This window comes from Bradysia coprophila, chromosome X (genome assembly GCF_014529535.1).
Source record: "Bradysia coprophila strain Holo2 chromosome X, BU_Bcop_v1, whole genome shotgun sequence".
NCBI lineage: Eukaryota > Metazoa > Arthropoda > Insecta > Diptera > Sciaridae > Bradysia > Bradysia coprophila.
This window is the reverse complement of record NC_050737.1, coordinates 5,977,763-6,004,038: the sequence shown is the minus strand read 5'-3', so window position 1 is coordinate 6,004,038 and position 26,276 is coordinate 5,977,763. Positions and strand designations below refer to the sequence as shown.

General features: G+C 33.7%; 2 protein-coding genes across 6 annotated transcripts in view; both read left to right on the top strand.

Annotated features, from left to right (window-relative positions):
- LOC119085591 (protein Tob1-like) overlaps positions 1–26,276 on the top strand; it is a 76,393-nt gene that overhangs the window by 44,730 nt on the left and 5,387 nt on the right. The window contains exons 1-3 of one of the 4 annotated variants that reach the window (XM_037196012.1): positions 3,724–3,963; positions 11,572–11,642; positions 25,718–26,189. In XM_037196012.1, the coding sequence (XP_037051907.1) occupies positions 26,037–26,189 (153 nt within the window). In that variant the 5' untranslated portion in view covers positions 3,724–3,963; positions 11,572–11,642; positions 25,718–26,036. Of the gene's footprint in view, positions 1–3,723; positions 3,964–11,571; positions 11,643–17,774; positions 17,962–25,717; positions 26,190–26,276 lie in introns of those variants that run through there. The other 3 variants (XM_037196013.1, XM_037196011.1, XM_037196010.1) reach the window with 3 other exon arrangements.
- On the top strand, positions 8,200–11,149 carry LOC119085590 (tyrosine-protein kinase receptor torso-like). Of its 2 annotated transcripts, none has more exons than XM_037196009.1 (2): positions 8,200–8,583; positions 8,659–11,149. In XM_037196009.1, the coding sequence occupies exon 2, from the start codon at positions 8,723–8,725 to the stop codon at positions 11,105–11,107; it is 2,385 nt and encodes a 794-aa protein (XP_037051904.1). In that variant the 5' UTR covers positions 8,200–8,583; positions 8,659–8,722; the 3' UTR covers positions 11,108–11,149. The 2 variants fall into 2 exon arrangements, with proteins under 2 accessions (XP_037051904.1, XP_037051902.1); XM_037196007.1 differs by having other exon boundaries at positions 8,201–8,583; positions 8,645–11,149.

Here is a 26,276-nt window from a genome sequence, read left to right as displayed (position 1 = left end):
TGCTAAACTTTAGAATTGAGCTTATGCTTTGGTATAACTCTTAGATATGTTGTTAGGGAGCCTCACCATCACAAGTATCGAATGTATTGCAATCTAACAACAATTAATGTCAACCAAATTAGTGTTTAATTAAGATTCAACCGTTTTTACTTGCTGGTCCATTTATGCAAACACTCTCAATCAATCAATAGTATTTTTCGTACCAAGACAGGAAATGACGATTTTTTCAGCACCAGTCCTAAGTTTTCCTCACGAGCGAAATCGTAAAGAAATAAATTTTTTTCCCGCACGATATATCATAACAACAACTCATGGTAAAATATGTCGTATTTCAGTTGTCTGGTGCACAAATCAATAAGAAAAAAAGCTCTGTGATTGAATGAGTGGACAGCTATTGCATAAACTGAAATACAAATTCGCTTGACATCAACTGTATTTCGATTAGATTAAAATACTGGACTAAATCTATTACTTCATCAGTTAACCATACGCAATTATCGTCGTGTCGTTTTGTCATCTCTGTCGATAGAGATAACTTATAGTCGTCCGTAAAAGGTTACGAATTCTTTTCATTTTATCTAGTAGTAACGTAACTATTAACTAGCTATTGTTTGCGCTAAATGAATGTGAGCGATTTATTGATAAATGCCATGTGTGTGACCACAAATTAATGTTCCGAATTTAATGTTCCAATGAAAGATGATAATGAAACATTATATGATTTACAACTAGCGAACAAAAGACCATCATTCACCATACATTATACATACAATTCATATTGCAATTAAATTTGAAAAAAAAAATGTTTAAAATATTTATGAAATACAATAAAATTACCTGATAAACAAGCGGCTTATTGTTTGTTTATGTAACATGAGAATTTTATTATTCAACAAACCATCCAAACAATCCAATGAATACGCAAGGTTAAGTGCAAGGAAAAGTAAAGTTTTTTTTTCTTTCCCATTCAAGAGCACCGAAGAAACAATATTTTGTATTATTTGCGTGCGTGTGATCATGATCACATTAATAATATTGCAACAGACCGAGTCTCTTTGATCTTAATGGCAATGTTCTAGAATGTCCAAGAATGAATAATTTGAACGGAACAGCTAACGAAATATATCTGCACCTCAATCTGATACGCAATACCCGTGCATATATTCATATGTATTACTCATATCGTCTAATATATTATGACAATGTATTTTCATCTAAATATATTGTTGTTTACCAAGATCAATCGTAATTACATTCCTAAATAACATTGGAAGTTATCATTCAATAACTTGTTCATAATATTCTGGGTCTGGAACATATATAGTATCGTTACATCAATTCACGAGCCATTTTTTTACGTCTATTCATTCATTGTCATCATATAATTAAGCGGACGAACATTCAGCAAAAACACTGACATTGCTTTATTTAATTGGATGTTTTCAATTCGACTTTAATTACGACTAATTTAGAGCTTCCTGCACAAATAAATAAATCGTTTGACTTTACCTAGTCGTACACATTACTTAATTTTATGAATGAAAACGTTAATACGTACTGTCCTCCATCGGATTGTTCAAAGAAAAACGCAACGCTTGAATGAAAATTTGTTCGAACATATTGGATAATCGGATTGGTTTAATGTTTTCTTTGTCATACGAAGATAACTAGCTAGAGAGGGTGAAGGAAATTATGTCAGAAATTTTGAAAATATTGTTACGTCTGTTGATCAAACTTTTTAACAGAGAAAAAAATCGTCTTTCTTAATCGACTTGGAAAAGTTTTGTGTTGGATACCACATCTGTCTATTGAACGTCAAATAGGAGATGGGTGGAATCAATTGGTGGGGCATTTGTGGATCTGCGTCCGACAAACTTTTGTTATAATTTTAAATTAAAAAAAATTGTTCCCTCTTTGAATAATCGCTTCACAGCTTCTAACAGTTGTCAGGGACTATTTTCTCATATTTTCATACATTTTGCCAAAAAAGAAAAATTTGGGAAAACTAGAGAAAAATCTGAAAATTTAAGGAAAACTTGAGAAAATATAAGAAAACGTTTCTAAGAATATTCAAGAAAGTAACTCCAACTTAAAAAAAAATGTTGTGGTAACGATACCCGCACCAATATCTTTATCAATTAATTGTAAAATTCCACAGACTCAAAAAAGGGTTGTGTTCGAATGTGTTGAATTAAGTACATGCAACTTATAAGTAACACAAATCAATCGAGACGGCCAGATAACAGCTGAAAAAAACATACGAGATAAAAAAAACAGATTCACTCTGAAATAATCGCAATAATGACTAGCGAAAATTTCTATCAGATCCGAACGCAAAATAAAATTCTTTAGGACTGTAGGTAATAAATAGTCAGATGACTTCTGGACTTTACTTTGTTGACTTAGCCGTTTTGTGTCGGAAAATGTGCTATGTAAACTGACCGTTACGGAAATTCGCTCATAATTTTACATACAAAAATGGTACACACAAAGTAAAGCAAAATTCGAAAATGATGCTAAAACTGAATGTGTTACCGTTCAAGGACTAGCATTCAAACGTTCATGCGTTTATCCATCCAAACGCGTTCAATTTAAAATGATTTTATCAGCATTCTATGCTATTTAAATTCCGAAAAATTCATTAACATTCATAAAGAACCCTGGGACTCTCTCAAATTTGCTCGTCAACAATGAAAGATGACAGAAAAAAATTCCACAAAAATTCCACTGCTCAAAGACAATTTTTATTTTCCACTCCGTCCTTAAATACATATTATTGTTATGCGGCTATTGTGCTTCTCGTTATGGTACACAAACAAAAAAAACAGTTTGGTTAGTAGATCATCGCCGAAAAACTGTCAGGTATTAACTAATTAAACCGTACATTTAGCAACGTTCTGGTAAATAATATTATAGACTTCCTCTCCAGCCATATATATATGTAATATTTCATTCTTTTTATCATCTGAACCTAACAGTCCTATGATAATGCTGTATGTCACATTTATTATGATTTATATGTTAGAAAAATCAAAATAGTTGTAACAGAGTCGGTTTATATATTGTATGGTATACGTACATCATATAATATTTCGATTAACATGTGAAATGTTAAAATATATGACGTGTATGTTTACATAGTGTTGTCGATGTAGGAAATAAAATATAATCCACCATCAGAGAGTTAATTTGTTTACACTTTAAGTCGACACAATATTTTTCGGTAAAGTACTTTTCATTCTTTCCTTCCTATTTCCTACTTATAAATTTCAACGAAAAAAAAAAATGATAGGAAAGACAACAAAAAATAAGTAAAATTGTGTACCCACTTTACTAGCAATTTTAATTTCATTTCAAATTAGATTGACGATTAGATAACCTCGACTTTTTCGTAAACGATTTGAATAGCATATATGTGTGTACTTAGAGATATATACTTAGATGCACTCACATTATATATGTATAGCATATTGTTCTGTGCGGTATGTACCTAAAATAATTAGAGTTTAACATTGACGATGATTCACATGGCTTTTATTGTACACGTTATTTGTTGCGCAATGTGTTTTTCGCTGGTTAGAATGACTTAAATTACGCCAGTAGAGGTATACACACAATTTTTTTTTTTTTTTTGATAAAAGATAATGTTATACCGACACACAGCATTGAAATTGATAAGAATTTTCTCTATCTCGTTAAGATATGTATTTAGGTTTTCAGTGCTTTACTATTTACGCGTTGGAACGGTGACTTACTGATCTGAGAGAATTATACAATGGTGAAGTGGTGATCTTGATTTGTATTTCGATTTGAGAAAATACTTGTTCGTGTAGACTGTGTAAGGTTAATTGAGTGAAATTAAGTGATTTGAAGTGTGATATTCGAGCAGCCGACCACTTTCTTAGAATCGATTTATACTCTAACAATGTTAAATTGCCCAGCGCTACACCCAAGTTATATTAGGTAAGTTGTAGGCGCTAATAGCATTTTGAATATGACTATGTGACGACGTTATGGTTTCTAACCATCCTTGGCTTCTGTAATTATTATCCTTTTCTATTCATAAACGATCGTCTATGGAAGCTATACATTCTAGTTGCAGGTAATGTCCTAAACATATCACATCATTATTATAAAACTTCATAATGAAAATGCTATTCGCAGGCTTCACAGTCTCGTCGAAATTTAAATGTTACGAAACAATCAATTTCGACTTGCATACCTGAATGTTTTGGTCTTGTGTGTGCCTACGGTGTTGGTGCATTTCTTTTTAATTAAAACTGTCTGAATCGGTTGATATGGCTTTATGTATTTTCCATGCTTTTAAATATTCAATGAAAACAATTCATTGACTTTAACATACATCCAACTTGACACTGCCGCTATACCAAATATATCGTTTGCAATTTATTTAGAGATGCTCGAGCATCTGAAGTGCTGGTTTCATTGCTGAAAATTTTATAGTTCAAAATCTATTCTATTTCTGTGACAACAGTTAGGTAAACTATGTGATGTTTCAGAATGTTTTTCACAAGCGATAAGCTTTTTGTCATGTAAGACACATAATATACATATATATATATGTGCCAGAGAGTAGGTACTTTAATGTCGATAAATACATCAGATTATTTAATGGCGTACACAAGTTATAAAGTTAGTGCACTTCCGTGTTGTTTATGGGAACATAAAACGATATCCAAATTGAAAATCATGGCCGGTATATGCGGGACCATCCATACGTATCAAATCCAATCTCGTCTTCTTTAGAACATCCGTCATAATTCTTCGGTATGTGAACTTGTGGCGGTTATAGAAATGGTTTTATCGAAAAAAGAGGAAATTAAGAACGAAAGTTTTAAGTGAACGAAAGAAATAGCGAAACTTGAACATGAACATGGCAACGGTTTCATAATTACGTTGTGAAAAGGAATCAATCAAATTCACTATAATAACATCACTGGCACAAAAGCTCAAACCACTTGTATATTTTCGTCGTTTTGACCAGCTCGGTAGATGAATATGCCTCCATTTCATAATTTATCGTTTCGTTCCTCCGACCGAAACAACAAACATTTCTATTTTAAATTTTTGATATTTTTTCTTCTTCAACTTTTTGTCTTGTGTTCTTTATTTTTCATTTTATTTTAATTTTAGATTTAATTTTCTTTTTCCTTTTTTTTCGGTTTGGTTGCAAAAATGCTAACAAACAAATTCACTTTTATGTAACAAAAAAACAACTTAATGCCACATAAAATATCCGTACCAGATTCATCGCAGAAAAAAATAATAATTTTATTTTCGAAGCTTCTCGTATTCTTAATTCTTAATCTGATCTTTCTTCATTTTCGTTCATTATTATTTTATTATAATAGAATTTAACAAGTTCGTGAAATGATGTTGCCTGCATTAGTGGGTGAGGATTTGTCAAAAAAAAAGAAAATTAAATTTATGTGAATTCGGAAAATTCTACCAGTCCCCCCTACATTACATTTCGACAACTGGCATTTTGTTGAATAAACAATAAAGCGAGAGAATGTGTTTGTCATCACATTCAGGCAAATATTGAGGCAATTATTGATTGGCATGATGAATTATTTTATGGAACAGAACAAACAAAATCAAGCAAACAATTATGCACAAATCTACGGACGCAATTTTCAATTGATTTAGTATAATGGGCACAAAATAGGATGGATGAGAATCAGTCTTACAGAAACACCCACACATTATTGATGCTTCAATTATTTAACCCGGCTCTATTAAGAGTCTGCTAACTTCTTTCCATATAGTACATCGATTATTATTGATACAATGTATTCTACTGCAATCTGTAACACAGATTTGTTATGAAAGAGCTCAATAGCCAGCTTACAGTGCGAGAAAATAAGTAAGTCTCATTTTTAAAGATCACAATCCTATTGATGTTATCATAGTATCTGAACCAAGCAGTAGAACAGATTTTCCAAGAGGGGCCTGCGTATGCAACCCTACAACCCCTGTCATTATAAAAGATCAGAGTTGCCGATATACTATATTTTGGACACACATGCTCTAGTGGTTGACAGTATTTGATTTTGGTCAAAGCTTTGTTTCGATAAATAAATTTATCTGATTGTTTATTGACATATTTTCATTAAATAATAATATTTGACAATTATTTGTGCGAATTTCTATAAATCAGTTTGAAATGATCTACTTGTCTACTTTTTAAAATGAACCAAAAAAATTTGTGTTTCTCATTAAATTTTCTTGTGGCGGTTCAAAAATGCTGTTTATTTTGTGACAGATCATATTAGAGAGGCTGAATTTCCGTTAAAAAAAATCTGTTCTAGTGCTTGGTTCAGTGCTATGATGTTATTTATTCCACATGTGTCATATCCACGTTATTATTATCGTATTATACGTTCAAATGTCGAAGTATTGGTGAAGCATGTAAAATGTATTAAGAAAATTGGATTTAAAATTGTGACTTCTTTTTTTTTTCGACCGTACCATTGTATACATATGTTTGAGATCGGGTGGGAAAACAGGGCGTATGACTTCAAGTCATAATAGAACCATTTTTTCTTAAATCTATAGAAAATTACTACCAAATTATAATCAGATTCAATTGTATCTTATGAAGTCATTGAAACTGAATCAAATCCATCGCTAATGAGTTCCACTTTTAAAAAAATCCAAAGCCAAAATTCATATTCAACAGTTCACAAAGGACATAAATATCTGCGGCGCATTTAGGCATATCATTACGCCCACGTCCAAATTATATAAATCCCTAGCAATCATTTTTTCTCGCAAAAATCGCCTATTTACATGCTATAAGAACAATTATACGAGAATTTTCAATTTTCTTTTGAAGTTTTTTTTGTACTTAATTTCGAACAAATTTGAGCATAATGATGTGCTCCGATGTATCGGCTTATTTATAAAATGGCTCTCATTTTTCATTGTTATTTTCTTTTTCTAATGTATGCTGACAATTGAATATAAAATATGGCATGGTAAACCACTAACATCGCTGATATGATAACATTTAAGAATATTATGTTTGATTACTATACCGTCTTAGAGTCTTTTCGTAATTGCAGAATTAATTCAATTTACATTTTCGAAGACTGTAAACTGTAAAGCTTACTTTCCAATTACATAAGGGATTTCTGTATCGGCATCGTTTCTCATCAACATTAACATTTCCACTTATCCTACGCATTTTCAGAAATACCTACCACACATGATTATAAATCTTCGTAATATCATGAAGATGTCTGAAATCCAAAGTTGCACTGAACCAACGCAATGAACGTCAATACAAGGTATTGTATTGTAATGTCAAACTTTGTATGTACCTCCAGTTTGTATGAACAGACCATACCTGGTTTACACTTTCATTGAACCAACGTGCATCAAGCAAAAGTGGTGAAAGTTGACAGCTGTCAAATAGGATACTATTTTGAATGAAACGGTATTTTAAACGTGTATGTATTGCTTGTCGATATAGAACGAAATTGGATATAACGTTGTATAGCCTGGATTCGACAAAAATGAAAACTCCAAAATTGGTTTAACCAAACAGTTTTGCCTAGCTTTCGACTGTTTGACCAGTCATCTTCAAGGCTGATTTTTTTTTTTAGACACTTAATCACTTTGATTCAGCTATAAGATATTACATATTCTTTTCGTAAAACTTACGCTTAATACTAATACTACAAAACTTCATAATTTTTTTCTTTAGTTTCCTTATTCAGTACCCTATTTAGAGTACCATTCATGCTTGAAGTGCGTTGAATATATATCAGTTGACAAAGGGTTAACTATGCCATTTAAATTTTGGACTGGTATGTGTGAGTCTTACAAATATTTAAAAAAAAAAGTCCATAAAGGTAGCTACGTTCTCGGACTTTTATTACCAGAGCACTTCCGGTTTAGTTTCAATGAGTCACCTGGCGAACCTTAAAACAAATGAACAATATTCAACTTAGAGGTCGTCCACAAATGATGTCATGAAGGGGGTGTTCAAGAAAATGTGACACTTCCAACAATTTTGGTTCAATTTTAACACATTTGACATGATGAGGAGGGAGACTCAACATTTCAATAAATTGTCATTCCGTCATTTGTGAACAATCCCCAACAGTGCAGTCTCATAGACAAAAAAAAAACTATTGGCTTTGTGGGGTTGATTGAATTGTCAACACAATAACCGCGTCAACTGATGTGTTTACATGTTTTTAGCATTTTGTTTAATTACTTTTTTTATCCCACTAGTCGGACTTGTATTTAAAATTAATTTTTATTGAGCCATAAAAGTGTGTACGTGTGTTCTGTTTTGTATACTCTAGTCGGTGCTAATATTTGTTAATCTCCATGGAAATTCCGTTCAATTTTTGAATGTCCATCATAACATGCCAAATGTTCTAGATAATAAAAATGTGGTGAAAGAGAGATTAGTAACGTGACAATACAACAACAACGACACCACCAACAATAATGACAAAATGCTAGGTTGGGTGTGAATATTTGTAAAGTTTTTGGACATTAATTACCAGACATCGACCAACTCTACCTGCATTCATTTTCGGTCAGGTAAAAATACTGATAATGGTAGCAGGAGTTTCACATTAGCTAAACGAACATAAAAATTCAGTCTTGCATTTATAGTGACACGGTGTGCATCTCATCGGAAACAAAACGTAAAGCGCTGCATACGAACATCGACAAAATAATGGATTGGTGTACGGTGGTAGTCATAATCTCATTCATCGTAGCCGGGTCAATCAATTGTGAAAGTATCGCGGACAATGGATCAGCAAAGCACCACGAACAAAATCGTTTTGTGAAACTTATCTGCCGGGATGATACGACCATTGTTGTGGGAATAGAAAATGAATTTGGCGAAGCGCATATGATTGGAAAAATAGGTGAAACGTACATGGTGATCATAAATAACAGAGACGAGTCTAAGTTACCACCGAAGACAGTGTATTTGATCAAGAAGCCAATAGCCGTGGTTAAAAATTTAATTCCGCTCACGTCGTACAACATTTCAGCCGATCTGATGAAAGGCGATTTCCAGTACACCGCTAAGAAGCTTTTCATGGAATTCCAAACGTTGGACCAAAATTATGTTCCCGGTAATGTGACGAATATTTACACAGACGAATTTTTATTGAGCGCCGACGGAAATGGAGTCGACGTGACTGTATCGTGGGATCCAAATGAGGATAGAACGTGTGCATACAGTCTCTTCTTCCATACACGAGACTACAACCCGGAAAACGAATTATTTTCTGTTCGTGAATTCAACCAGAATCACCCAGAGGAATTATTTCGGCATGAACTGAAGCAGCTGCAATTCGGTACGGAGTATGCCATCGGCGTTCAAGCGTTGAATGTAAAAAACGAAACTCTCAAGAGTACAATTTGGTGGCATGTTATAACGACACCGAGTTGTTTAGAGTTGAACAAAAACAATGGTACGTTATGCTCCCCATACCACCCGGAAAATATTACAGTTGAAGTCGAATCGACAACAGACAACAAGCGCTACAATTTCAATGTTACTTGGCATATGCCAACAGTTTTTCCAAATTACTACACGCTCGACATTATCGACTACGAGTCTGGATTGAGACAAATTTTCAACGTATCAAATGGAACGACTAATTCAGTGCAATTGAACAACATTGAAGTGAACGGTCTGAATTTTGAAATTTTCGTAACAGCTCATTCCACTGGCGGTGAATCAACTGGATTTTATCGTGGAAAAATTGATCCGGCAATAATCTATCAACAACCGAGCGCCGACTATTCTACGATTGCAATTGTCACCGGATCACTGCTTGCTGTAATGATAATTGTGGCGATACTGTTTGTGAAACTAAAATTGTGGCGACATGCCAAGCACATACGAGCTCAAATCAAATTTGAAGCGAAATCGCCAAGTGACTCAATCATTTATGACAGTCAATACCGCACCAAGGAGCAACTCGATCAGATATGCGGTCTGCAGTCTGACTTCAATTTCGATGATGATCCAATGGAACTAGATCCGACTCTGGTTCAGACATTGGAAATAATTGGTGAGGGTGCATTCGGATGCGTTCGTCGAGCGATTCTTCTACCCGACAAACATATCGTCGCTGTGAAAATGCTGAAAAGTTTTCCCAGTTATGCGGATGTGCGGAATTTTTACCGTGAAATTGAAGTGATGAAATCGGTCCCGACACATCCGAATATCGTTGGTATTGTGGGACACTGCACCAAAAACGTTTTTGGACTGATGCTGTTGACAGAATATTGCAGCGAGGGTAATTTGTTAAACTTTCTGCGAAACATTTTCGACGATCAACTGTGGGAACAGGATCGCGTGCGAAAAGGTGAATCATTACAGAGCGACAGCTCGGACCCAAACATGCACTTCACCAATGAATTGAGAAAAGATTCTGCCTACACGTCCAAATCATCTTCCCGAATAAGCATCGCCGAAAATCATGGCTACGACTTCGACCTATCAGCATCCAGAATGTGCATCGTGGAGAACCACGGCTACGGCTTCGACATTGGCAACAATCAAGTGGAGAAAGCAATCACCGAAATCGATTTATTGTCGTTCGCATATCAAGTAGCTAACGGAATGGATTTCTTATCAAAAAAAAAGGTTGTGCATCGTGACCTGGCCTGCAGAAATGTACTTGTTCTTGCAGATCGAACCGCCAAAATATCGGATTTCGGTTTGAGCCGAGACATTTACCAGGAAAATCTGTACAAAAAATCTGGTGCCGGGTTGTTGCCCATCAAATGGTTGGCCCTGGAATCAATGACTCATCAAGTATATTCGACGCAGAGCGATGTATGGTCGTTCGGTGTTTTGTTGTATGAAATAGTTACAAAAGGTGCAGTTCCATATCCGACTGTGGATACCAAAGACATTTTAAGTTTTTTAAAAGATGGGAGACGAATGGAGCGACCGAATGGTTGTCGAGCTGACATATATAATTTAATGTTGAATTGCTGGAACACTGTACCGACTGAAAGGCCCACATTTAAGATTATTAAGGACGAGTTGGCAAAAATTATGAGGGAAATGAATGCCAGTTCATTGATGTAAACGTTGAAATAAATAAAGAAACTTTGTCAGTTGATGTCCGAATTTATTGTTTTGTTTCTGTAATGACCTCTACCTGGACATGTCCCATGAATGAATCAAATCTGATCAGAATATTATTCTGAGAATAAACTAACAACCTGATGTCGCTTCATCTTTTTTTGTCTTTTGAGTATATTGAACGAAATCATCAAGTTGTATACAGCGATAATTTCAATATTTTGCTCCAGGTACCATCCGTTGGTCAACAAAAACTTACACACAACACTTAAATGGATAGTAAACAATCCAAAGAAAAGCTACATTGACGTCATCGAATGTAAACAACATGCATAAACGTAGCAAATACACCAAGCTTGCCTTTGGATTGTTTATCATTCAGTTGGTGCAAAAATAAATTGCACAAATTTATGAATTTTACGCTGTAACAACCCTTCACTAATCCGTCGTCGTCTCATTTTTTTCAGGTAAAACTGAACCATACACTGATGATACAGAAGTGTACAATAAACGGTAGCTCTATGCCGAAATTGAATTTGTAAGTTGTATTCACCTAATATTTCTGTTTGTTGAGGTATTTTCTTTAAATTTTATTACCCCGACAAAAGTGAGGGTAATTAGGAGTGGTATAGGCTGGTTCTCTAGAGAGTTACATATTTTGAAAAATAGATTCCGAACAAAACAGGAATGTCTAGGGACAGTGGTTTAGTAATCAGTAAAGTAATAAAATAAATTCGAATTTATTTAGTTGTTTCCATCGGTAAAAAAAAATCCCAACTTGTTTTGTCGTTGACATAACAGGTGGCAAGCCATTAGTATCTCACTGCATTCAAAATAGGCCATGGTTATGTTAGATATGACAAAGATAACGGAAAGACAATAGACATTATCAATTCCAAACATCTTTCATCCATTCACTAGTTTTCATCTACCCTCGCATTCAGGTCTGGAATGTCTATGCTGTAAATTTGGGTGATTACTGAAAGACCTTCTGGATTTTTGTATGCAAGTTTTTAAATTTTGGCCCTTTACTACGAATGAGTTGTATGTAGCCGAGCGGCTTCTTCGAGCCAGTCCGGCCCTGCTGGCCTTGTTTTACCTTAATTTCTCATTTGTTAAGTTTTCTCTGTGTCATTCAACTATGACCTTTTTTCTCTTCCCAAAAATTGAACTTGTACGACCAAATTTAATTTAAGATCGAGTTCATCTCAAAGTCTTGATTGAAGCCAATTGCATTAACTAATCGTTGTCTTAAGACGTTTTAAAATGCAAGTAATTCTTCAAACAAAATCTTCATTTCAACAGTCAGAGAGGAAAATACCCAACATTGCCCAGACACAAAATTTTGTTCCAAAATATTTTCTTTCTAAGTGACTTGTCTTATGTCTCATGTGTGATATAAATCAAACCAGAGTTCGTTATTTTTAAAATTTGCTTTTTTTAGATTTTCTAAGTTATATCTAAAAATAATTCTAAAAAAAATTCTGCAGAACTGTTACCTCATAAACAATGAATTGTTTTGGTCTATTAAATAATGTGTATAAAAAAACAAACCTCGGCTGAAAGTAAATTTACAATAACCATAATTAACGTTTAGAATAAACATCACACAGTCGAAGGTGCAAATTTGAAAGCACATGCAAGGATAACTCATTAACGTTACATTATATATTCACAGAAGCTCTAATATTTCGTGAATGGGATTTTCAAGTGTCACTCACGATTTCAAGAGTAAATTTTGACAACCGAAAAAAATGACTTTTTAAATTACCATTGTCAATTATCATCAATAACTCATACACATTGTATAAAGCGTATTGCAAGGGAACATTTGTTGAATAATGGAGCGCCAACAACCAGCGCCGGGTGTAAGAAAAAAATATTGACCTGACAAAAATTTTGATCGCATTCAAATTTATTGATAGACTAACCGTATAACCGTTTAAACTATGCGCATTTTCAATTTTTTACCAGATTCGTCCTTGGTAGGAACATTTGAATAATGAAATATAATGTTTCACATGCCAAAACCGCATGCAAATTAAGACATTTATGTAAGATATACATTGTGGTGTAGGGTGAACCAAATAAAATTGCTTGTTCATGAATGCAAGGAGTTTATCAGCAATTATTAAAGATATTTTTAGCGTTAATGACGGTGTCTCGTTTCTTCTTCACTTTCAATGAAAAGGTTTTCCAATCATGGACATTAACAAAGCTTCGTAAACATTTAAATAACTAGATACCGAAAGGTGGCATGTTACATTAGCTAATTATAAGTGAAACGAAATGAAAATATTTTTGCTGATTTCTTAAAGCTACCCGATTTTAATTACTGATCGAAACGAAAAAATGATGTATACTTGAGCCGAAAGTAGCACAAAAAATTTCAATTTCATTTTTCTTATAATTCGATAATGTGACATGTTTTTTTTTCTGAACTTTGCTATTCATTTAAAGACGGTCAAGTTTGTTCGACATACACACAAGTTAGTTTATCATTGCTATAAATTATACAATTGTTAAAAGTTTTTTATGTGCAGAATAAGCACCAGCTGAATAGGTATCACCAGCTGGTGTACAATTCAAAGAAAACCTACACACAGTGCATTTCTACGTTAACGTCATCTATGCGCGCACATAGCACGTATGATTGAAGCAAACAAATTGTTCAGAAAGTGTTTTGATTGTTTATCATACGGTAAGTGTGTTTGAGTAGATCAGCTGGTGATATTCAGCTGGTGCTTATTCTGCACATAGGAAACTTTTAACAATTATATTAATTCAAGGCAACAGTTGAGTCAATGCACTTCAATCATGAGTGGTACTTTAAATAGAGTACTGGACAGTGTATCGAACAAATTTTGGCACTGTAAAAAATGTGGAAATAGTACTCTATTTGGCAGCTGTCATTAAAAGGTCTTTCAATTGAAGTGAGTTGGTTGAGTCGCCCGATCACAAAGTTCACTCGAAAATTGAAGTCTTTGTCTCGAAATTTATGAACACTCCAAGAACAACCTAACACAAATCTTAGGAACCTCGATCATAAAGGCATATTAAATTGTAAAAATTTGTGTCATGGTCCTCCCTATCCTAGCAATACAGACATTTACATTGAACGATTCTATTAAAAATATCAAATATTGGCTCATGCCTTGTTTAAAAAAAATCCAAATGCTAAAAATTGGATCCTTTTTAAGGCTTATTGGTGGGTAATGGTTTTTTCAGTATCAAGCCAAGATACAATCCAAGCAAAACATTTTCGTTTTCTTAAAATGCAGACCAAAAATTCTTTGAGGCTATGACTCGTTTAACTTTTAATTATTTTCTTTATTAAGCTGACCTTGAATATAAATTCGATTCATTTTGTGTTAACATTTAATGTTACACGAGCAACGGAACTAATAAATAGTCGAACCACCTTAATCTTTATCATTGTTTGTTACACGAAGATGTATAGTATGTGTACCCGGCCGCATAAATAACTATACTTACGCCATTATTGTTTAAATTAAAAAAAATCTCTGCGTAATAATTACACTAAAATATACTAATAAGCCAAACAAACAATTTATATTCGAATATATTGTGCTTTTTGTGTTGTTATAAGTACTTTAGCTTATAATACTAAATACCTCTCCTCAGCACTGAAATTTTCTATTAAAAATAAACTTGGCATTGATACAAATCAATTTTCAAAATATTTACTGAATGTTTATTAAAATGTGTTGCAAAAAAAAACGAAGAAGAACTTGTAGCCAGTAACAAAATTATGAGCAAATTGTATGTAAGGCCCATTTGAGTCGAAAATTTAGTGTGTGATCCTGGTTTTATGAATCAGCTTTTACTCGACAAATTACTGATTCGCATTTTATACGTGTTCTGTGCACAGATATCGGTAAAAAGAATCACCGCACATTAAATGTTAGTATTCAAGCTTCGAGGAGAAAGTTCTTCCTTCTGACTATGTAAACAGGACTCGAAACAGAAAAAAAGCTCAGATACGATCACGGTCAATTGAACGCTGTATTTAAACTATATCCACCTGTACACAACAACGCTATCGATTTCAGTTTTGTCTAATGCATGGAATTGTCGAAGTGGAAGACTAATTACTTAATAGTGTGTGATAAACCGAAGCCTTTTGAATAACGAAAATATCTGGCACAAGTTTTTGGTATCGTTAGACGAATTCTTTCCTTTGTGGTTGTCGAAAAATTAACCCTGTGCGAAGTTAAATAGTATTTTACATGCTACATGCGTCAAAAACCATACGTTCCATGTTTCAAGCAATATTTTCGACGACCTTCCATTACAGTAGTAAGATTGTTGTTACCCTTGAGGGTCTAACATTGAGAAATATTTCACCCATATCACTCAATTATCAGGTCCTGTTACACCTACAATATTTAGTTATGCAGTAAGAATGCATTGAAAAACGTTTTTCTTCTCTGTGTTCAATTTGATTGTCGCAAATTTTTCAGTAGTAGTACTTCAGTTTGAAGTATCGGAATATTGTCGATCAAAGTACGAATCACAGAGCGAGCGAGCGAGCGACGAATGCAAGGTAATAGTTTTTCTGACAATTAGTCAGTTAGATAGCTGGAGTGGAACCACTGTTCGGTCTACAGCTACCTGTTATCGTCACTTCACTTTTTTTACTTAAAATACCTGTATTGGCGTCTACTTAGGGTCAGTCCGAGCTTATAAGGAGATTGTGATTCTCACTTTTAATTGTGAGTTGACGTAAAACTTCAATATTTTAAGTTGACCCTCCATCTCCATATACTTTGTATTTACAAGTATAAATCGCAATCTCTTAAATTCTTTATATGAAAAATCGTATGTTTAAAGACAAAACGAAGTAAAAGATTGTGTTTATACAGCTGAAGTAAATCTGTGTATGTAAAAATGAAACGAGATAAAACGAACGACTGAACCTCAGACTCTGATTAAAACATAGTTAATTTGTAGTGTGCCTGTTAATCGGTCAGTTCATCTATTTTTCATGCTTCGGGGCCGAAAATGAGGGCAATTTTTCGAATTTTCTCGGGTTTCCGGCCCTCTGCATGAAAACTCACATGTGCACCTGTTTGGGACGGCTGATTTAAGGCACTTTCGCTTGTAGACCTCACTCCGTTCGGCCTACAATCCGCGAAATTGCCTAAAATCAATCGTCCAAAACAGGTACACAAATGACTATTGTTTAGCAAAAATCTGTGCGTTGCTTTTCCTCACCACTCACAATAAACAAGTGACAACTGGTCAGGACATTTTTCTAATTTACATGACTCAAGCAAGATCACTGTCTCGTAACAAACATTAAATTCGCGTTCACTATCTGTGGCGAAGGAGGGGTTAACCCACAATCACGAAGTGGATCTATTCTCTATAAGTTCGCACGGTGATAGTATTACAGCAGTGCTAGTGAAATGGCAGTTTTTGTAAGTGAAAGAATTTAACTAGACTTTGAAACGATTAAGATGCGATATTCATTTAGCGACGCGACGTATAGTAGTTTACCCCTCAATCTTTTGTTTATGAATCACGAGAAAAACTAATATTTCAAATTTTTCTTGCATAATTCAGCACACACACCAAATAAAATTTCAAAAAAAAGAAGAAAAATGCTACAAAGTGTACGTGGTACAGCGTAGTGTAGAGAGGAAAAAAACGTGTAAAATGTGAAAATGAGGTGTCTGCGTAATGTGATTTTCATCATATTTTTCAGACAAGATATTCGAATAAACACAAATAAATCCAATTTCATTTATTTACCCATAATACACGTATTTTTAACATAAAATCGGCAAGGACAAACTAACACCGCGATACTAAATAAACGTTTTTCGAAGTGAGAGAAGACTCTTTTTTTCGCTGCTTCTCTATTTCGTTACAAACCTTGCGATATTGGATGAAAATGTGTATATAGTATTAGTATATATATACATAGTACATACCAAATCACCTAGCCAACGCCACCACAAGTCAGTAGTAAGTTAAATTCCATTCAAATGGTATTCTTTTAATAGTTTTCTTAATTATACACAGTGCTACATTATGTATTTATATACATATGTATCCACCATCCCATGTATCACACTCATATCCAACAAAGATATAATCGTTTAGGTACTGTGAAATATCAGTGTTCAAAAATAAATTTTCTCACTCACCGCGACATGTTTGTTTTGAGTTTGACTATTTGCCATTTAATCATAGAAATCTTAGACAGTATTTTTTCAAAAGTCGTTCGAAATGAATTTCACTCGAATTTTCTTTAGATCTCATCGGTGATTATAAACTTTTTTTGTACTTTATTTTAATTTCGATTTAATCGGGACGATTCTTTTTATTTTTTCGGGGGAAGTGTTGGTACATTAACCATTTAAAAAAATCGAACATTGGATTCAATTTTCGGTATAAATAATAATAAAAATAGTCCAAAAAAAAGGAGAATTGAATTATTGTGATGTGATTGTGTTTAAAAAAAAATCAAAATAAAAGTGACACTCAATTTCATTTTAATTTGACGGATTATTGAACCCGAACGCATAATTAATTATATTTTGCTAATCATATTGTGGAATTTTATTTAAAAAAAAAATCTGTTTTTTCATTCATTTTGGCATTTAAAACTGCGAATAAAATTTGTACGAATTTGCAAACAATTTTATTTACGGACAATTTACATGCTTGAAAAACCTATTATAATATTTAAAATATATATACAAAACTCTCTCGAGTGTTGATGATGATTTATCGTGATTGATTTTAATTGAGAAATTGGTGTTAATTGAACCTGACTAATCATTTGCCATTATAATTGGACTGAAACGCTTAAGTTCAACGATTAGGTAAGCAAAAGTGCTATTTGACCGAACGTATTAATTAGATTTATGATACGATGCATCGTAAATTTTGCAAATATGTGATTACACCAAATTAGACACAAACACTGCGGAGTATCACTATACTGAAAAGCTAAGCTGCCCCTCCCCCCTCTCTATCTCTCTCCATCTCGCTACAATGTTTAATTAATAGAACAATTATTTTATTCGATTGTACCGATGAAATGTGAAATGATGTGTAGGTTTTGGCTAACATTATAATGAGCCTACGTAAAATACAATATAAACGCAAGAGTTATGATGTCAATTCAGATTAAAATTAATTCGCATGGTCACGTGGATCATCAGCCACATTTTATTCCATTTTTTTTGTTTTTTTTTTTGAAACTTAACGATCAGAGCACACCGTTTCTTCTGATCTTATTTAATCAAAATATACAAGGAATCACTTGAGAAATAACTGGATGATCACAAGACGTATTTTCATTTTAAATATTTAAAATTAGTTGATGCAATTGAAGCCTGTACACATTTATTAGTATCGGTTTAGTGATATTTGAATTTGAATATATCGAATATGTTGTGCGAAGCATCATTAATCCGCTTATGAGTGTGCTAAGATGCATCTATCAGCTTTGAATAATGTGAATGCTCTTTCAGTGCGAGTCAGGACGAATTTTGATTAAATGAAATTGATATGTGCTTAAATAACGTACTTAATTAACAGTCGGATTATAGTCTCGACCATGATGTCATGTCTCACTTAATTGGCCCAATGTGATAAGAAACTATGTCTTTGATTAAGAAGGGGTGCTAGTGTTTCATACAAAATCTATTTTCATGTTTCATGTAAAACATGTAAAGTTAAAGACCAAATTCGACATCGAATGTTTGCACTCTTTGTTTAGGCAAGGGACAAACTTACTTTTCTCTGATACGTAAATATGTGCCATTGAACATTCAACTACATGAAACCCTAGAATTCATTGCTTATTCTTGCCGCTGTCGGTCATAACAGATGAAAAGCAGATTTTAAAAGGTTGTAAACATTCGTGAAGAACATTGAAAATAAGACCTCGGCACCCATGTGACCGGTTGCGTATGTATAACAAGAAAAAAAATCATAGAAACTGATAAGGTCAGGAATGTGTGTGAACAAATAGATATCACAAGGTAGTAAAATTGTCGAGCACGTGTATGATAGTACAATTCTTAAAATTGCTTCATGGAAAACTTTACTCCAACACTCTATTATTCTTTGTCAGTCTGTCTTATCGGTTTGGATTTTACGTGTTGGCTGTTAATAACCTTCGCTGCATTTCCTTCGAGCATGATTTTCTCACATCTCTTCGTTTTTCACGTTAGGTTTCTAGATAAAATCTACGAGGTACAACGTCCAGAAGAAAATTTTGAAAGATCATCGCAGAAAAAGAATCTTCTTTCTTCTCTATTCAAACGGCTGTAACTCCTGGATATCTTGAGCTATGTCATTCTGTATTTTGTGCTCACCACATTGATATTACTATCAACATTTTCTGACTAGCGATAAGCTCTATTGTATAATGAATAAGTGGAAATTGTAATCTTATCTGTAGCATCTTCGTTTTGTCGGAACTTCCAGCGGAAATATTATTTTGAATAATTCGTAACTTCCGTTACAGCAAATCAATATGTCTTGCAGTATAATATCTCAAAAGATTTAAAATAGGAATGGGGGAGGTAACGTTAAGTATCATTTTGTTGTGTCGCTGTCTATGTGCTTTCATTTTTCCTCTCTCATCTCGTTGAATTGAAACCTTCTGGTCTACTTTATTTTTCATTCGAACCGAAAAATTTAAACAGAGAACAATCATTTTGGAAAAATAGATTGCATGTACGAATGTACATAAACTTGCACTTGCAATGATGACAACATTTTTTGTGCTTACATAATCATAACAAAATTGTCTTATTACATCCTCAAACGAGCTGACCTAGTTCGAGATAGACTTCAAAATAAATAAATAAATAGCAAAGAAGAAGAATGAAAATCGGTCTTTGAACATCGTCCAAGTAATTCGGGATGCATTTTCTCTCATTCACGCTTATGGTCTGCAATTTATTTCGAAATTTGATTTTCGTGCTTATGTTGAAATGATGAATGTGCAGCGTAATAATACAACCAAATTATGGCGTGCATTTGCACTTTATGTTTTTCTTTTCTGTGTTATGTTTGTATCGTTGCCGGTTAATTAGCGAACCTGAAAAGTTTCGTCCTTTCATGCTCTTTTGAATGTGAAAATGTACAGAATGGAGCTAATGCAAATATGCCCACAGTTACTAATAAATGTTACTCGACAAAGTTTTCGGTTTGCTTCAAAATGTACATTCATGCATGACGAGCAAAACTTTATCAGAGTCACAAATCACCAAACAAATTGGCTGTTTTATGCTAGTTTATACTAGTTTATACTTTAAAGTGAAAGGGGCGAAACATTTCGGGGATTTTTTTTTTAAGTCAACAGGCAGCTAAATTTCTACTAGCGTTGTGCTCACCGTACGATACATTATATGCGACGTGGCCGAAAATAAGGATATTAAAAAAAAATTCTCAGTGTTTCAGTTCTTTGCATTGAAAGTTGTACTTTACGTGACGTACCTGTTTGGGACGGTTGATCTGAGGCACTTTCGCTCGTAGTTCAGGCTACAACTCACAAAATTGCCTCAAATCAATCGTCCAAAACAGTTATGTACGTAAACAGCTATTATTGCAATGCAACGGTGACGTCAACTGATCAGTAGAAAAAGAGTAACAGATTTTCGACGAAATGTAGTTTCAGTAGTCCCGTCCCGTCCTAGAAACCGAACCCTTTACTTATATAATACATTTCGCTATTGAAGAGCACTCTAGCAGAACTAATTGCATATTTGTGTCGTCGTTGTCGATAACAGATGACTAGTGGTGTCTGTCGTGCTCTTGCAGAGATTTTGTAATTTTTCTGCAATTCTATTTTTAATCGTTGCAATTGAATGGACTCAATTAAAACCAAATTTACGGTATCGTAGAAGCCGAAATATTTTTCTTAAGTTTTGGGGGACTTGATAACTTACAACGCAGATAATATTCAATTGATTCGATGCTAAATGATTTGAATGAAGGCTTTCGTAAAAAAGTACTACTTACGTCTCTCTATCACAGCTCCGCTAATGTTTGTGACGGCAATTTGCACTGCAACGGAAAAAAACGCTTTTTACTTATGTATGCAGCGGAAAAAACTAGTTCTAAATTGGATGCGTAAATCCGAGAAAATAGTTTTGTAATTTTGTGTACCCACAAATTTCACACGTTCAAAAAAAAATCTCTTTGTCGCTTATGTATACATAAAACTATTATTACGTAGTAGTTAATCTCGACATATATGCATGTATTCCACTGTTACAGACAGTAAATATGGATTTACAGGGAAATTCGACATGTTTTCTGTTTTGGTGGCCGTTGTGGTTTGTAAATGTTTCCTCACAAAATTGGTTTAACAAATGAATAGTATGTTACATACCAAGGATCAAAAAGGTGTGTTTTTCCGCTTCGCGTCGCTCCATCCCTGGACGTTTTCACCACCGTGGTCTAAAACACACCTTTTTGATCCGTGGTTTGTATACTATTTTTCTTCCTGGAGTACCAAAGTCACATTCCGAACAAAACATAACAACAAAACTGAACAACATACCGGTGCAAAAGCATTCCATATTAATGCCGAAAGTAATCCGTATGAATGCCTAAAGAAGTCCGTTCCGTGTGCATGTATTCTCACAAATGTCGAAAAATAAGCAATCTGTAGGAATGCCGAAAGATATCCGAATGAATGCCGAAAGCAGTCCGTATGAATGCTGAAAGCAATCCTTATGAATGCATTGTCACAAAACACTAAAAACATTACATTCGCGTACATACAACAACTTGACACATTTGGGAAAGAATAAAGATAGGATCGAAAATGACATAAGCGGGAATGAAAATTGAGAGAAAATCTTGGAAAATAGTTGGGGAGAATGTTGTTCTTTCGGTACTAAATTTGGTGAGTGAATGTGACGGTTTTGGTACTACAGGAAGAAATAGTATATTTCAACATACCCCAATACACACAAGATGTGTGTGCACGCGCGGGCGAAGCCCAAGCGAAAACACACATCGAGTGTGTATTGGGGTATTTTGAAAGATATTTTTCTGTAATAGTGAGAGTGTGTTGGTGCATTCCTTCCCAACCGTTACTTTCCTTCTCGACCGTTTACTTTCTCTACCGACCGATTCATATCATAGCTCACCAATACACTCTCACGTATACAGAAAAATAATTTTTTTTTTTAGTATTTCGTTCTTGTTCTAAGCGCTTGCCAATACTCAGAAAATTAAAATCTGGATTTTCATTTGTTCAACAAAAAACCACAACAAGTCGCACATAAGAAAACTGGTCGAATTTCTCTCACTGCAGCATAAAGCTTTTCGACTGATCTGTTTTAATTCAACAGACTTACCAACAGCGATGTTGAAATCCGTTACTATCTTATTATTAATGTAACTGTAGGAACCAATCTGTTCAAAACTGCCTTGTACAGTGTTTGTGTTGTAAAATGTTCCATTTTGAACGGTGAAACTCTTTTTAGCGTTCAAGAATCCGTTTTTCCAGAAAAAGTTAGGTAAAAATCGGATGTGGAAGATTTAACGGTGTGACGGTATAACGCTAGTTGTTTACAAAGTTCTGAATAAAACCAAATTTTACCCTTTTTTATCAAAAGTATAATCTTGGCTGTATAGTTTCATTGAATTGGAAAAACATTGTCCTCCTCAGAAACCTTGTAAGGAAAAGATGGTGTAGGGACGCTGTAGGGAAAAAAAACGAAGAAAACGTAAACGGCAAAGTTATGTTCGAATAACATATTTGAACCGAACAGAAAAGCTTAAATCGTTCACCAGCGCTTTTGAAATGGAGTATCCATCTCTCGGGACATGCAAAATTGAACATTATGAAAATTAGTTTTTAAATTCACAATATTTTCGAATTCGAAACGTGAAAATTTTCCTTTTTCGAACTTTTTTTTTTTTTTTAAATTATATCGAGGGAATATTGCTTGCCATACATCAACTATAACTTTAGCGCATTCCGTTTTAAAATTCAGAAGAAAAATATTATTTCACCGTTGAACATAAAACTTTAAACTGAATAGTTTATATCCAAAACTACTTTATATATGAAGTTTGCGGAATATATATGGATGTGTATATGTATGTATGTACGGATGGATAACCCAAAATAAATTTCGTTCTATTTTTACATAATTCAACTTGATTTATTTTGTTATTTTGTTATTTTATGTAATGCAGAGTGGAATGATAATCCGATTATATTTTTTTTATCTGGCGTAAAAGACTACACTTCGATGTATGTATCTACGTACAACAATAATAAAATCGAATTAAACTTTAATCGATTTCTCGCCGTAACAAATGATCGTGTACTTCTTATAAAAATGTGAAAACTTTTTTTTTATCCCTCTCTGTTGAATTTAGCATTCTGACGATTCCAATCTAAAATTATTTTATCAATGAATTGGGTATATTATGTGTAGTGTGTGGTGCCGATACGACCGATGAATAATTCTATGAAAATTTAGGAGAAAAGTAAATTTTATTGATCTTTGAAGTTGTTTTATATATATATATATATATATATACTACGCCATCGTATCGTTTGTGTGATGCGACATTCATTTCTGTTCGTTAATTTATCTGAACATTGAACATGGTTATGGTGGGCGTATTGAGATTATTGACTTTCGACTATCAGAGCAAATTAAATTGTATTGAATGTGAGGAATGTGTTCGTTCGATGGAATATATTTCAGTAAATTCGAATGTTGACGACATGAAAATAACTTTCTTCTGAATTGGGGCTGAATGTGAGAGGATCTCTGGAGATTTTCACATACTTTATGGATTGGGATTATATAATAGGCTAAGGGAAAATTATCTTTCTTTGGAGTCTAATTCGAGAAGTTGTAAGATAAAAAGCAGACAACAAATTTACAATGACAGGAAAAACACGACAGGTTACCGACTCGGGAAATGGTGTCAAAACTTTACGAGATGCTATTCTATCGGTGAAAAATTCAATGAGTGGCAACGGGTTTTAGTATTCGGATAAGCGTCTTTTTGGTTCAAAATATGTGCCGTTCTTTAGTTACTTTTAAATATCTTAACATCTTTCACCTTTACATCGTGTTGCACTAAAGTGAATCGTTGTTCTGTAACTTCGATAAGTTTTAGTAAATTAAAAACGGGTAGAAACTTTTCCAATCATTTTTTCTTGTTCGAGGGAAACTTTAAGAAAATTAATATTGCACGACGATTTAATGAAAAGACAATAACCAACTTGCCCAATTCATTACGCTAAATAAAATGAAAATTTTCCTCTATGTATACGGCCACGTACAAGCTAAAAGCTTAAATTGATTCATAATACAATGTCTCTGCGGGTGGGATAGAAAGAGATACATAGATGAAACCAGAGGCTTGGTCTCATAAATAATCGAAGACAATATCATCGTTGTCGCTAGTAGAAGGAATTAGCTGTAAGAAGAATAAGAATTAATATCAAGCACAATTTGTCATTCGTACCACATAGATACCACATGCTATTATATTATATAAATATATTTAGCGAATGGGAAACTAGAAAATATATTCACCCAATGTTAAACCTAATATCAACGTTACATTTTGCGAAAATAGTTTTATGTAAGTTTTCTCGAAACTTTCTTTTCAAAGTATTTTTATTATAAATTTTATGGTACAATTGAATACGGGAAAACAAGGAGTGCAGTGTAATTATCCTGAAAATTGTTACTTTTCCAATTATTTCTATTTGTAACTCATAACGGAAGTGAGTAAATATGGAAGCTTTTTTTTCTGCTTATAAATAAGTAATTAAAGTTTTAAAGATAAGAAACAGAATTTGCAGAAGTTGGTGGGTCGTCTCGTACCTATATTTCTGTTATTCAGTTCTGAGTGGATTTTGAAAGGTCATTTTAAAGGGCTTTCAGGGGGAGGTTTACGTGGTATTTTTTTTACCGAATTATAAATCAATGTGGTAACGGGAAGGATCTCACAGTATGAGGGAAACGGCAGGTTACACAACTTGTTTGTTGTGAATTCTTTTTCTTTTAATTTTTTTTTTGATCAAACGAAAGGTCAAAGATTAAGAAGAAAAATGGTAGGAAATTGGGTTTGCAATACACGTGCAACCTTGTGTGCGAGGCTATGATGCCTTTTTCTTATGAGTTTTACCAAGTCTTGATTGAACGATACTTATAAAACTCAGAGGAATTCATAGAATAAAGTGTTGAACATGTGACTTTAAATGTTAGGAATGTTACCCGAATTACTGAAGGATGAAATTATGCCCTTCCCTATGTACTGAAACTATGTCGTTATCATTTATTTAGTCATTTAACAAAGTCTCGGAGAACCAACCTCCTTTGATTGTGGTTGCTATTAATCTCGCGACGTGTCATTCACAATAATTCACATTTTGTATAAGGGCAGATGTCACTTTGTGAATTATTGTGAATGACGCGGCGCGATATTCCTTAACACCTTGATTATAAATGTAATTATAGTTGACCTTATAGAATTTTATGTTTTCTGTGGAGCAGTTTCGAACCATTCCCTTCGGATTTCGTGTTATTGAATTTCGAGTCTAAATTTTCTCTTTCTTTTTATTTACAGGAAACTCAACAATCTTGGATTTTATACCGAAAATCCGCCAGTCCACAGATCAGATCCTGAAACACCGAAGAATCTAAGTTAAACGAAGCATTTGCACAAAAATTTTTAAATTCAGTTCAAAAATCTAACAAGATAAAAATAGAAAAACCAAAACAAAAAAAAACATTTGAAATTCTCACGGCAAAATATAATTTCGGCGAAATTTTTTACTTCAACACTTTGTGATACGTCGCGATTGGTTCGTTGCACATAATTTAAGCATAAAAAAAAGAGATTCGGTTTTGTCCAACGCTTCAGCATACAAATTTGATAACCAAAAATGCACATAGAAATACAAGTGGCGCTTAATTTTGTCATATCTTATTTGTACAATAAATTGCCGAGAAGGAGAGTGAATTTATTTGGTGAGGAGTTGGAAAAGGCGCTGAAAGATAGATTTCAAGGACATTGGTACCCTGAGAAACCGTTTAAGGTAAGTCCTTTTCTCTTACATCAAATTATCAAATATCAATTACTGATTAGCGATGCCATAAAAAAAGTTCCTCCTTCCTCTATCCGT

What these genes read in the sequence shown, in the direction of transcription:
- LOC119085590 (XM_037196009.1), top strand. Translation starts at nt 8,723, where the DNA reads ATGGATTGGTGTACGGTGGTAGTCATAATCTCATTCATCGTAGCCGGG.